Source organism: Pseudochaenichthys georgianus, chromosome 21, assembly GCF_902827115.2.
Source record: "Pseudochaenichthys georgianus chromosome 21, fPseGeo1.2, whole genome shotgun sequence".
Lineage (NCBI taxonomy): Eukaryota > Metazoa > Chordata > Actinopteri > Perciformes > Channichthyidae > Pseudochaenichthys > Pseudochaenichthys georgianus.
Window position 1 is genome coordinate 24,995,604 of NC_047523.1, and position 13,542 is coordinate 25,009,145.

The 13,542-nt window shown below is 42.4% G+C and overlaps 1 protein-coding gene across 1 annotated transcript; it reads left to right on the forward strand.

Moving 5' to 3' along the window:
• The first annotated feature begins 97 nt into the window (after window positions 1–97).
• On the forward strand, window positions 98–11,127 carry rpgra (retinitis pigmentosa GTPase regulator a). The gene is made up of 14 exons (XM_071207019.1): window positions 98–874; window positions 1,126–1,251; window positions 1,345–1,437; window positions 2,247–2,309; window positions 2,721–2,879; window positions 2,969–3,118; window positions 3,215–3,373; window positions 4,124–4,279; window positions 4,399–4,523; window positions 4,637–4,843; window positions 5,315–5,819; window positions 5,917–6,008; window positions 7,815–10,034; window positions 10,085–11,127. Exons 1-14 carry the CDS (start codon window positions 844–846, stop codon window positions 11,081–11,083), a joined length of 5,085 nt encoding a protein of 1,694 aa, XP_071063120.1. The 5' UTR covers window positions 98–843; the 3' UTR covers window positions 11,084–11,127.
• Window positions 11,128–13,542: the final 2,415 nt, after the last annotated feature.

Sequence of the window (13,542 nt, forward strand, 5' to 3'; positions counted from 1 at the left end):
GTCCTGCAGAGGAGTGCCCGCCCCCACCAAGGAGGAGCATGCAGCTGGGAGCGCCTACAACAATACGCGAATACTCCCGAGTCTTGATTTCTAAGGCAAAGTGCTGTCTTAAAACGTTATGCTTTGCTCTTAATATATGATATCAAGACAACCCCCTAAACAAGTGTGCTGTCGCAGCGCAACGGAAAGACGCTCTGCTACTACGTTTTTCTGAGGAAAATCAATCAAAGCAGTTCGTAAGACAGTACAGACAAGTACTCCTCAATGCAGTGCGCAATGCCTCAATGTGGCCGTACCATGGATGTATAATAAGAAGGCCGTACACATCATGCGGCTGTGTCCTTCTTTTGAAAGTATTTAAACTTTGGGACGCAGCAGCCAGCACCACTTGTCATGTGACGAGGAACAACCAATCACAGCCGGCACATATCCACCCTGCTTCCGTAAACATACATCTTTGGAAAAACGTTACACACAGAGCACCGCTACTGACATTTCACAAGATTAAAAATGTTTCTGGAACAGAGTAGCAAACTGTTATCCGGCAAACAGACAGACAAGACAGACGGACATACAGACCGACACACAACAGGAACGCAACGATAGATGGATCATGAGATACCATCAAGGAATATGCAGTTATATCGATAGTGCTAAAACAAAAACAGTTTCAATAATTTTGTTAAACTTATATCGGTTTCCTGTGACTAACTTCACATGCTAGCCATTGGGCAGGTTGCTCCTGAGTCCAGCCCCTCTATGACGTATCCTGATCCACCTGTCAGTCGGCACCTATGGTCGGCACCGAGTCGCACGGTGAGGAGATGAGAGGGATGCATTGAGATGACCGGACAGGACGATGTGGACATACCCGGTGAGATACCTAACTTCTACACATGAATACCTGGCACATATATTACTCTTCTTTATGAGGCGTGCTTACCTGGCTCTCTGCTCCCGATGCCACACGGTTGACCTGTGCTATTTCTGTCAGGCTGCTACTTAAATAGCTTGAGATTTGACAGCAGGTTAGGACTTAGCCGGGGTTAAGGTAAAGAAGAGTAAGTTAATGTCTAATTTTCCTATCAAAGGCAGTTTAAAATGGAATCTTACATTTGTCTTCAGAAACAGGAGCCATCTTTACATTTGGAAAGAGCACTTTTGCTGACAACGTGCCTAGTACATTCTGGTTGAAAAATGACCTGACTGTGCACATCTCCTGTGGCTGGGAGCACACGGCTGTCACCACAGGTGCATACAACCTTTGCACGTTTTATTTATTAATATTTACTATGTGTAGTGGGTTTTCTGTATAAACTGATTGAACAATTCTTATTCCTGCAGAAAATGGCAGGCTGCTCATGTTTGGTGGTAATACTTGGGGCCAACTGGGGATTGGATCTAAGCCTGCTGCCAGCAAACCTGCCTTTGTGAAAGGTGAGTTACTTTACAATTAAACTGTGAATTTTGATTATGCTTTTAAATGAACATTATGCCAATTGCCAATCCTTTTATCGCTTGACTGTTCCCTGTGTTTTTTACATCTGTTGTAATTTATTGTTTTTTATTGTGATTGTAGTAATGTGTTTTTATTACATGTACTCAGCACTTTGGCTCGACCAAAAATCGCTTTTAAATGTGCTTTATAAATAAAACTTGATTTGATCAAATGTCAGGGAAACAGTGAAAAAGCCCAACTTTAAAATCAATATGTTTTTCCAAAGTTATGAAAACATTGACATAAATATTGTACCATATCATTCTGAGGTACTTGGCAGTATACAGTCATTTCAACAAGCTCTACCTTTACCAGCTTCAACATTAAAGTGAATACATTAATGAAGACATTAACGTTGGTGCTTATAGTATATTTGTATGTTAAAAATATTTTTTAATGCATGACTTTTACTGCTCAAGAGTATTTCTACAATGTGTTATTGCTACTTTTGCTTAAATAAAAGATCTGAGTTCTTCTTCCACCTTATTATTCTGACCAACATACCAAAACCCAAATATGTCCCGTTTTTTTATCACATTAGATAAGGAAGAACATAAATCCCTCACAATTTTAGAAACTGAAACCAAATAATTACTCATGCAAATTAATATATAATCAAACTAACTTGCTATTAATGAATTTAAATCGACTAAACTATCAATCAACTTGTTGTCTTAGCCTAATTTAAACATAGACTGAGGAGCATTCTTTGTGGTATTTCAGTAAAATTGTACTTTTTTCCTTTCAGCCTTAAAGTCTGAGAAGGTGAAGCTTGTGGCTTGTGGGAGGGATCACACAATCGTCTCCACATGTAAGATGATACTTAAACAATATCAGAATGTTTCCTTGAAGTGTGAGTTTGGATCTTTTGAGGTGGGGTTGAATGAAGTTCCACAGCGTATAAGTTGCCTGTCAAAAACTACGGCAACTTAAGTTTAAAAAAACGGTCTAAATATATATTAAACTTAAATTCATGTTGTAGGTGGGCCTTCTCTTTATGTTTTGTCTTTGTCTATTACTACAGTGTGTTTCTCCTTACTCAGGGCTTGTAATACTTTAGCTAGGAATAGATTACACACACACACACACACACACACACACACACACACACACACACACACACACACACACACACACACACACACACACACACACACCCCTCTTCAAAACATCCAACGTGTTCCTTTGAACATGTTCTCAGTTTTGTAATTGAATTTTTTAGGGCAGGGCAGTGTTTACAGTGCTGGCAGAAACCAAGAGGGGCAGCTCGGTTTGGCTCACCACGACAACACTTCATCCTTCCTCCTGCTGCAACCCTTCTGCGGCTATGCACCAATCAAAAAGCTTTCTGCTGGATGCAATACCTCAGCTGCCTTAACAGGTTCAAACAGTGACTAATAATAATGTAAGAGTTGTTTCCGTAGTAAAATGTACTCATAATAGTGTGCCTCCCTGTGTTTGTGTTGCTAGAGGATGGGAGGCTGTTCATGTGGGGAGACAACTCTCAGGGTCAGATTGGTTTGGGGGATGAGGGTTTTTCAGCAGAACCCAGAGAGGTGGGTGTTGGTGAGGCGGTGATCTGGGTCTCCTGTGGGTACCACCACTCAGCATTTGTCACAGGTACAGCAAAGTCCAACCAAACACAGCAAAAGACACCGCCCACCCAGTTTAAGTGTCTATTTAACCAACAATATTGTGTTGGTTTTGTTGTTCTAGCGGACGGAGATCTCTTCACGTTTGGCGAGAGCGCGAATGGAAGGCTTGGTCTCCAGGGGGAGCAGCTGGCCAATCACAGAGTCCCTCAGCGGGTGCAAGGGATTGTAGGTCATGTCACGCAGGTTTCTTGTGGAGGCGAGCACACCGTGGCACTCACAGGTAGAAGAACAGATAAGAGACATTTCTGCTGACACCTTTCTCCAGGACACACTTGACTGTTATGTTATAGATATATTACAAATTCAAACATTTCCCATCCTAGCCGTCCTAGGTTAATCGGTGGTGGAAGACGTTTTAAGATCCTTTACTAGGTGAAAGTCCTGCACTTAGTTAAGTTAAGTTTTACTCAAGTAAAAGTACATTATCAGTTAATTGTAACTAAACAACAACAAGTACTCCTTATGCAGACAAACATTTCATTAATTTATATCAACTATGGTATGTATTAACATGTAAGCAACACTTTAATGTTAGCGACTCAAGGTGAAACTGATTTAATTTTTTTATTAAATGAACAAATCTTTACATTTTCACAAATCTCCAATGTAGTCTAATTAGATACATTCAACCTGTTTCCAACATGAATATTTAAGAAAAGATTGTAAAAATCATGGAAGACGACAAGATAAATATGACCTGCTTTAGTTTCAAGAACAATGTCACCTTATTCTAGATTGTAGTTGACTTCTATTAAAACGAGCTTGAATGACTTCTCACAGCAATGGGTTTGTAGTTTTTTGCACTATGCAAACGACTAAATACCCCAAGCAATCAAACACATGTAGCGAGGTAAACATATTTGTTTTTCTCTTTGAAATGTAAATGAACATGCTCAGTAAATGTACATGCTTTCCACCCCTGCGGTTTATATAAGTGATTTGTTTCATTGTGCCTGTGTTGCTTTGCCAGAGGAGAACGTATACACGTTTGGCCGAGGTCAGTACGGTCAGCTGGGCCACGGGACATTTCTGTTTGAAGTCGATTTGCCAAAACCACTGGAGCACTTTTCTAACAGCAGTATCAAACATGTCGCCTGTGGAGAAAACCACACCGCTGTGATCACAAGTAAGCAATCTCTAAAGCTCATTCTGCTCATTATGATGCAGCCTGGCAACCTTTCATCATTGAAATGTCCAGCAATTCAATGAAACTTTATCTAATGCAATTGTCCTCCTCCTCCAAAGACAGCGGGCTTCTCTACACGTTTGGTAACTGTCGTCATGGGAAACTGGGTTTAGGGCAGGATAACCTTATCAACCACTTCAGCCCGGCCCTCTGCACACGTTTCCTAAAGTACAATGTTCTAATAGTAAGTGAATATTGAGCAACATCTCAGGATGGTTATGTCATCCATACCCGAAACACTTTTGGCCTAAAAACCCCTGTATATGTGCAGTTTACCAAGCTTTACCCCATGCTTAGGTGTCCTGCGGTGGAAACCACATGCTGGTAACTGCAGCACCCAGACCACCAGAGAGTCAAGAAGTGTTGCCAGAGGAAGATGTGACAATCACAGATACCTTTTTGGAGCCAAATTATCAAGAACTCCTGCTGCTGGACACTTTGATTGATCCTAATTTAATCGTCCCACTCTCAGCGATCGCTGCTCGAGCCCGCCACAGACAAAAAGTGAGAACCTACCCATTGGTACTTATTTTCCAGGCGAGATCAAGTTCGCACACTTTTTTAGACACCTATAAACTAAAAGTGGGATCTTTGTGATAGTAGACGCTATTTTATCCCTTTGTGTGGGAATTCAGCACCATCACACCTGTAGCAAACTTATTACCTAGATATGTGATATAATAATAAATCATTCTAAGCAATACAACTGTTTTTCCATTACAATTTACTTTACTACTATAACCTATTCAATAATGAAATGGGTATTATGATGCAAAAATAATTTTAGAGTAGAACATTTGTTATCTCAGCTTTAGATGATTGTAATGACACTCTAACTCCAGTAGGGGGCAGTGTTACACTAAGCTGTAGCTCTGCCGCAGTGCCACTTCCTCACTGGTTGGGGGAGCTCCATAGATGTGGTTCAAATCTTTAACTCACTGATGTTTTTGGCTGTTTTTTCCTCTCCTCTTTCAGGGAATCTCTGAGGAGATGTTTCACAACCTCCCACGTCTAAATTCTGGTTTCCTCAACACCTCCTGGCAAACATCCAGAAATATTCCAACCCCCAAAACACTCTCAAAGGACTTTACTACCCCTACATCATACCCTAAACCACAATCAGAAGTGGCACTAAGCCCCCCACTCTCCCCCAGATCTCCAGTGATCTCATCTCAACCATCGAGCCCACATTCTCAGTCATCAAACACCTCTCAGAAGAAATCCTCTGCTTCCTATAGGTCTACATCCGAGTTGCCTTCTCCCATACTATCACCAGAGTATTTAAACAATCATGACACATCAATATCTCCTAATAGTACGCCAGAACAAAGTCTGTATAAAGAGGCAACCACTGAAAAAGCCTTAATTGAAGAATCTCCTTTAGCACCTAAAGAGCCCTGCAGCCCCAACAGACCCTCCAGTGATGTTTCCAATCAACTTCTCAGTGAGGAAGAAGAGCAACCTGCCTCGCAATCAACAGGTAATAATAAGCTATAGTTTTATCACATGTCTGTTTAGGTATAGATACTCTAGTATGCAGCTGTTTATTAACCAAGTCACTGTCTGTTTGTTTTCAGAGGGAGAAACTATGCAGAGGCAAATTACCATAGAAGATGTGGAGGAGGATCTGTCTGAGGAAGGATCTCACTCTGACTTTTGGCCTAATATGGTAAGAAAACTCTCTTGACTTTGATGGAGAGTAAATAAATAATATATAATGTCCACAGAGTCATAAACGGAGAGTCAGTGGAACTTTTTTCTCCTCTTCAAGCTTCTTGGTTGTGGTCTAGATTATGTGTACTCCAGGGCAGGAAGCAGCGATGTTGAACAGTCACTGACTTTTCCAGGAAATGTGCATAGCTCAGCACAGTGTGTGTGTGTGTGTGTGTGTGTGTGTGTGTGTGTGTGTGTGTGTGTGTGTGTGTGTGTGTGTGTGTGTGTGTGTGTGTGTGTGTGTGTGTGTGTGTGTGTGTGTGTGGGTGTGTGTGTGTGTGTGTGTGTGTGTGTGTGTGTGTGTGTGTGTGTGTGTGTGTGTGTGTGTGTGTGTGTGTGTGTGTGTGTGTGTGTGTGTGTGTGTGTGTGTGTGTGTGTGTGTGTGTGTGTGTGTGTGTGTGTGTGTGTGTGTGTGTGTGTGTGTGTGTGTGTGTGTGTGTGTGTGTGTGTTCCAATAATGTGCAATACGTCTCCTCAAAGCAGATTCAGAGATTAGGATTGCTTCTGCCAATACACAGATGTTGTTCAGAGCAACAAATACACACACACACAAACTCTCACACACATGCACACACATGTACATGATGCATTGAAAACGTTGGCAGGAATCTTGCCACATCATATCAGTTTTTCCCCAGCCAGAGATGAAGCAAGCTGTGAAAGAGTCTCCAGCGTTGTTGTGTAATTTAGAACAACACGCAGCGCTCACTATCCCAATTCTGTCCAGCTGTAATGATAAGTGTGTCTGCATGTGCATTCATGTGCAGTGGTGGAAGGAGAATACATGGCCTTTTATTTAAGACAAACTACCAATTAAAATACTTCATTATAAGTGTAAGTCATGCATTCAAAATCTGACACAGGTTTTATCAGCAAAGCTTACTAAATGGGTTTTATTTCATATAGATTGAGATACAAGTTGAAACAAGTTAATTGGCAAAAAATTCATTTAAAAAAACGTCTTCTGGCTTTTCTAAATGAGACTTTAAGGACTAGGTTAAGGACTTAGAAACTAACTGAATAAGCGATTGTGTGCATGTTTTAAAATCCAAATATTAATTGTGTGTCAAAAATCTGAAATGAAGCGAGTATAATATGTCTATCTCTACAGTAAAGTATACGCCACAAGTTATTGAACATGCATTTTAAAGTCTGCTATGAAGTTGAATGCATGAACATGTGTACATCACACCCGACTGACCCCAGAAAAACCACCGTTTGTTTTTATATAGTTCCTTTGGAAAAATAAGGATTCCTCTCATCTTCTCTCAACCATCACCATGGTTTCCTTTACCTCCTACCACATATGTATTTACACCTAGTGACAGATGTATTGATGAGTCATCAACATAATGTTTTCCCATTATGACTATTCTGCAAAGAAAACCCATCATTTTCCTTGTGCTTTAACAAAAATGCTGATTTATATTGGTAATTATTTCAGAAGATTTTAACAAATGGCATCCACAAATATTGTAACATAGTGCAAATGCTTGTAATCTTTTCTGCTTGAGGTACTGAAGTCTGTCTTTGAACAAGAAATTGCTTCCTCAAACTAGAGCGGACATGCTTTTGGCAGTAAAAGACACAAAACATAAAATGCCAAAACTACGCATGCAGACACGTTGATTGCAGGTCTGCTGCTGCACTTCTAAAACGTTCCATTTTTATAACACAGTATTTTCAGTCATATGACCTTTTCTGTCAGCTTTATTTTTATTTTCACATCTGACTGAATCCCTCTCTCTATGATTTATTATAGGACAAGAAGAAAGGCAGGCCTCCTATAGGAACTACGGAAGAGGCAGGGTTGTTTGCTAAACAGTTCAATGGGGAGGCAGAACAAGATTCTCCTAAGGCTTCAGTCACAGAGCGCCTGAAGGGCTCTTTAAAGAAAGAACTGACTCCACCAAGGAGTCTAAAAAACACACCTAAAAAAGTCTCATCTAAAGGCAAAGAGAACATTACAAAGCCGACCATTAAAATAAAAAGTCATGAAGCTCAAAATCAATCTTCCCATTTTAAATCAAAAAAACTATCATCACCGAGTCCAAAAACTCCACAATCTGTCCGAAAGACACTCACTGAAGCCCCGCAGAGAACGACTGAAGGGACGGCAGATGACAGAAAACATAGAAATGGGAAAGAAAGTATAATAAACAAAGAGGATATGAAAGAAGAAGTGTTTAATGTAACAGAGGGAAAGGACATCACGAGCATATCTGTCCAAAGTGAAAGTTTGTCATCCGTAGAAAAACATGAAGAAATTCAGAGAGAAACCACCGAGGTGAGACCTTTTGAAGAAGAGATGCAACAGGAGACACGACGATTAAAAACAACTCCATCAAGAGATTCGCTCAAGGTTAAATCCGCCCTTGGAAAAGGTCAAAACAAAGGACCTGGTGTAAAAGCACTACCAGGGAAAATACAAAATAAAAGTGCAGGAATTACGCCCGTTAAAGGCAAAGGAAAAGTTGTGAAAGATGAGTTAAACAAAGCTCAAAAGATGAATAGTACAACTGCAGGTAAGCAGAAGACACCTGAAGGTGACAGTGCTACGGTAAAAGACAAAAAGATGACAAAAGAATCTCAAATAAAGGCAAAACCAAGAGCAGAAGAAGACGGAGTTAAAGCTGACTCTGAAGGTAATAAGAAGGCAAAGCCCAGAAGTAAGCAGACTGAAGCATCCAGCCCGCTGTTATCACAGCAGGATGCATCTGCTGAAGTGCTATGTAACCCTATTTCCTCACAAAGCACTCGGAGAGCAGAGGTCCTCTCTGTCTGTGGAGCCAAGTCCCTGCAGGGCCCTGAACCTGCTGATAGAGACCTGCGTGCTGCTGGGTTACGCAGAGAGGACACTCAGAGCCTCACTGAAGAAAAGCCAAAGTGGGGGGAAATCATCAGTACCGCAGCCTCTCTTCTTCCTGCTGTTGGAATAGCAGGTGCAGCTATGGGGGTCCTTAGTGAGGCGGGGACAAGAGAACGGGGCTTCCAGTCTGACTCTACACCCCCCAAAACACCCAGCCGAGACAAGCAATTCACAAAGCAGAGCGCCGTTATGCAACCTTCCTTTTCCACAACATTGTCGGAGTCTTCTTCAAATCCACAAGCAGAAAGCTCAAAGAAAGATGTTCAGGTCAATAAGAATGAAGAAAGTAACAATACGTCTCAGTCGCAACAGGAGGTGGGGAACAATGACGTGGAATGTTCACAAACTGAGGGGAAGAACAGAAGGGGTGCAGAAGTGGAAACTTTCCAGCAAGAACATGAAGAAGACGAGGAAACCTACAAGGATCACGTGAGGGAAGACGGTGCAGGTGAGGGAAAGGGGAAAGATAAGGAGAGTGGAAGTGAGGCGGGGAACAACGAAGCAGAGGAGGAGGAGGAGGGAAGTAAAGAAAGTGAGAGTGTTTCTGTTGAGGAGGAACAAGATAATGAAACTGCAGAGGAAGATGGTGAGGAGGAAACAGCCTGCATCGAGGAAGAGGAAGAAGGAAGTAAGAACAGTGAGGTCAAAGAAGCTGACGAGGAGAAGGAAGAAAGCAGTGAGGAAGCAGGTGGAGAAGGGAGTGAGTTTGAGGAAAGTGTGGAGGGAAGTGACAGCGAGGAGGAAGACAATGAAGAAGAAAAGGAAGAAAGTGAGGTGAGTGAGGATGAAGAAGATGAAAGTGGTGAAGAGTCAGAGCCCCGAGGCGACACTTCAGCATCTGTCTCGGAAGAAGAAGAAAACAAGGTTGACGAAGAGGAGGAGGAGGAAGAAACTGAGGATCAAAAAGATTCGAGCGAAAGTGAGAAGCATGAGGATGCCAGTGTTCAGGAGGAAGAGGAAGATGAGGAAGATCAAGGTGAAAAGAGTGATGGAGATGAGGAGGTTACAGTGGATGAAGAAGAAGAGGAGGAGGAAGTAGAGAGTAAGGAGGAGGAGGAAGAAGAAGAAGAAGGGAGGAAGGAGGAGGAAGAAGAAGAGAGTAAGGAGGATGAGGAAGAGAGTAAGGGGAGGAGGAGGAGGAGGAGGAGGAGGAGGAGGAGGAGGAGGAAGAAGAGAGTAAGGAGGAGGAAGAAGAAGAAGAGAGTAAGGAGGAAGAAGAAGAGAGTAAGGAGGATGAGGAAGAGAGTAAGGGGGAAGAGGAGGAGGAGGAGGAAGAAGAGAGTAAGGGGAAGGTTACAGTGGATGAGGAAGAAGAGGAGGGAGAAGAGAGTAAGGAGGAAGAGGAGGAGGAAGAAGAGAGTAAGGGGGAGGTTACAGTGGATGAGGAAGAAGAGGAAGAAGAGGGTGAAGAGGAGGGAGAAGAGAGTAAGGAGGATGAGGAAGAGAGTAAGGAGGAGGTTACAGAGGATGAAGAAGAGGAGGAAGAAGAGAGTAAGGGGGAGGTTACAGAGGAAGAAGAGGAGGAGGAAGAGGAGGAAGAAGAAGAGAGTAAGGGGGAAGAGGAAGAGAGTAAGGAGGATGTTACAGCGGATGAGGAAGAAGAGGAGGAAGAAGAGAGTAAGGAGGATGAGGAAGAGGAGGATGAAGAGAGTAAGGGGGAGGTTACAGTGGATGAGGAAGAAGAGGAGGGAGAAGAGAGTAAGAAGGAAGAGGAGGAGGAGGAAGAAGAGAGTAAGGAGGAAGAGGAGGAGGAGGAAGAAGAGAGTAAGGAGGAGGTTACAGAGGGAGAAGAGGAGGAGGAAGAGGAGGAGGGAGAAGAGAGTAAGGAGGAAGAGGAGGAGGAGGAAGAGAGTAAGGAGGAGGTTACAGAGGAAGAAGAGGAGGAAGAGGAGGAAGAGGAGGAGGAAGAGGAGGAGGAGGAAGAAGAGAGTAAGGGGGATGAGGAAGAAGGGGAGGAGGAGGAAGAAAAGAGTAAGGAGGAGAGTAAGGAGGAGGTTACAGAGGATGAGGAAGAAGAGGAGGAGGAGGAAGAAAAGAGTAAGGAGGATGAGGAAGAGGAAGAGAGTAAGGAGGAGGTTACAGAGGATGAAGAAGAAGAGGAAGAGAGTAAGGGGGAGGTTACAGAGGATGAAGAAGGGGAGGAAGAGGAAAGAAGAGAGTAAGGAGGATGAGGAAGAGGAGGAGGAAGAGAGTAAGGAGGAGGTTACAGAGGAGGAGGAGGAGGAGGAGGAGGAGGAGGAGGAGGAGGAGGAGGAGGAGGAGGAGGAGGAGGAGGAGGAGGAGAGTAAGGGGGAGGTTACAGAGGATGAAGAAGAGGAGGAAGAAGATAGTGACTCTGATGGAAATGAAGAGGAGGAGAGTGAGAAAGACGCTAACGAAGAAAGTGAGGAAGAGGAGGAGAGTGAGGGAAAAGGAAAGGCTTCTAATGTCAAACGTGGTGAAATTCCTGCTAGCGAGGAGGAGGAAGAGGAGGAAGAAGTCAAAGCATCAACAACAAAGAGCAAACTGAAGTTGCCCCCTGACAGGAAAGACAAACAACAGATAGAAACTCCCAAAGCAGCACCGAGGAAGAGGAAGACGAGCGCTGCAGGGGAGAGGAAGTGAGCAGACTGAGGTTCTGCCTCAGCATCCAGCTGCTCGCGTGAGTCCGACTCCATCAGCGCTATTAATGCTTTAATGTATTCTTTCTATTGTCTCCCATTAAAGACCCAACAACGCACCAGTCTGTGTCTTATCACTGTCTCTGACGCTGTCTGCGATATTCATTTATCTTTCAAATGTGGCAAAAATAGATTGCCTTTTTCATTTGTACCACAGTTTAGGAGTGAGTATCGACGGCAGCACGTGTTGCATGTCACTAGAACTAAAGCACAATGCCCATGCCCACGTACATGATATAAAGGAACCCACAGTGAGAGTGCATCCTTATGTTAGAAGAAAGTTGGCATTGCTCTTGAGTAATGGCCTCACAATGGACCGTTTTTAACAATACTTGTGATCAATATCAAACCACACTAAAGGCAACATTTATAATGACAAAACACAGTGTCCTTGGGTAGAAATCTAAGTTTTTAAATGCTGAAACCGTAAAAGAATTCAAAAATATATTCCAAGAAAACACGAGAAAAGTGCAAATGTGGTTGTGTAAACAATAGTCAAAGAAAACAAAAGCCAGAGACAATCGTAATCCGAGATCATCGACCGTCACACCACATCAAAGTGTCCAGATCCAGGTGAGCAAAGATGGAGTCACTGTTTCTTCACCTGATTAATGTCTAATTGTTGGCTGAGCCTCCCCTCTATAATTACAGCTCAGCAGATCCTCTCAGTCACTTTATCACCACTCACAAGACGCCTTCCCTTCCTGTTCCCGTCAGTCAAAGAGCTCTTCATGTGTGGACTCGCCCCCTCGCACTCTGCTCAGGGTCAACAACCTAACACCAGCTTTCATCGCCCCCCCCGCAGTGTCTTTGTTATTAACAGAATAATGATCAGGTAGACTGCTATGCAAATGTCAAGACAGGATTGATTTCATTATGGTAACTTCAACACATTTCATTTGAATAGCGTAGGAAGGAAACAACAGGGATCCAACTCTGAAATCCAAAACACTGTTTAGATCATACTGTGTCTTTTCATGTTGCTCAAAATATGAATAACAGAAACAATTATTTTATACCAAAATCACATCCTGGTGAAACGTTGATTTAATTTCCTCTTGATTAAGAAACAGTTAAACTACATGACCCCTTAGAAAATAGCCCTTTTTGTAAGTAATATTCATTTTATGATTTTCTTCTAATTACTTCATGACTCTTACATGTATTTATCTTGAGACATCGGTATGAGGCCTCGGCCCCTCAGTCTGGTCACCCCTAGTTTAATTTACAACATTGCAAAGTATCTTATAAACAGTTTGTGCAGATGCTGCAGTAAAGTACTGTAAATAAACTTGAGTGTATCGAAGCAGTGTAACTAAAGCAACTACATACTTGTGACATACTTGCACTTAAGTATTTCCATTCTGTTATTTAGCCTAATAAACATTACTAATAAATATTATACTTTTAACAACACTGGGCTACACTTGTTGGAGTATCTACGTTGGCTCCACATTGCCAAACTGTCAACTTAAATGTTCTTATACATTTGTTATGAAGAAAACTAAATAATATATAATTAAATAATACAACACATAAGCTATTCTCAATAATGATAAACCCTAATTTCACTATAGGCTACTTTTAGTGCATTTTCCTGATTAAACTTCCTTACTGTTTAAACATTTTAAATTAAGTGAACATGGTGTTTCTATTTGTACTTAAATGAGGGATATGAGTAGCTTTCTTCTTCCACAACCGAGAAGTAGCCCAACTACTAAGCACCTCAAATTGTAGGCTCCTTATGTAACTAGTAGCTGTGGCCTAAATGGTGTCTACTGCTGAGTAGAAGGTTTACAAATGACAACTGCGGTAATTTGCATGATTTTCTCTTGCGGTGATACTCGGGTGGATGTCACAGTTTACCCACAGGGGCTGGCACAGCCTCTCTGGCCCGCCTCATGCCGTTATCCTGGTCTGACTGTTTGGAGAATCCTCCCTTGTTTCTGGAGCGAGAGGCG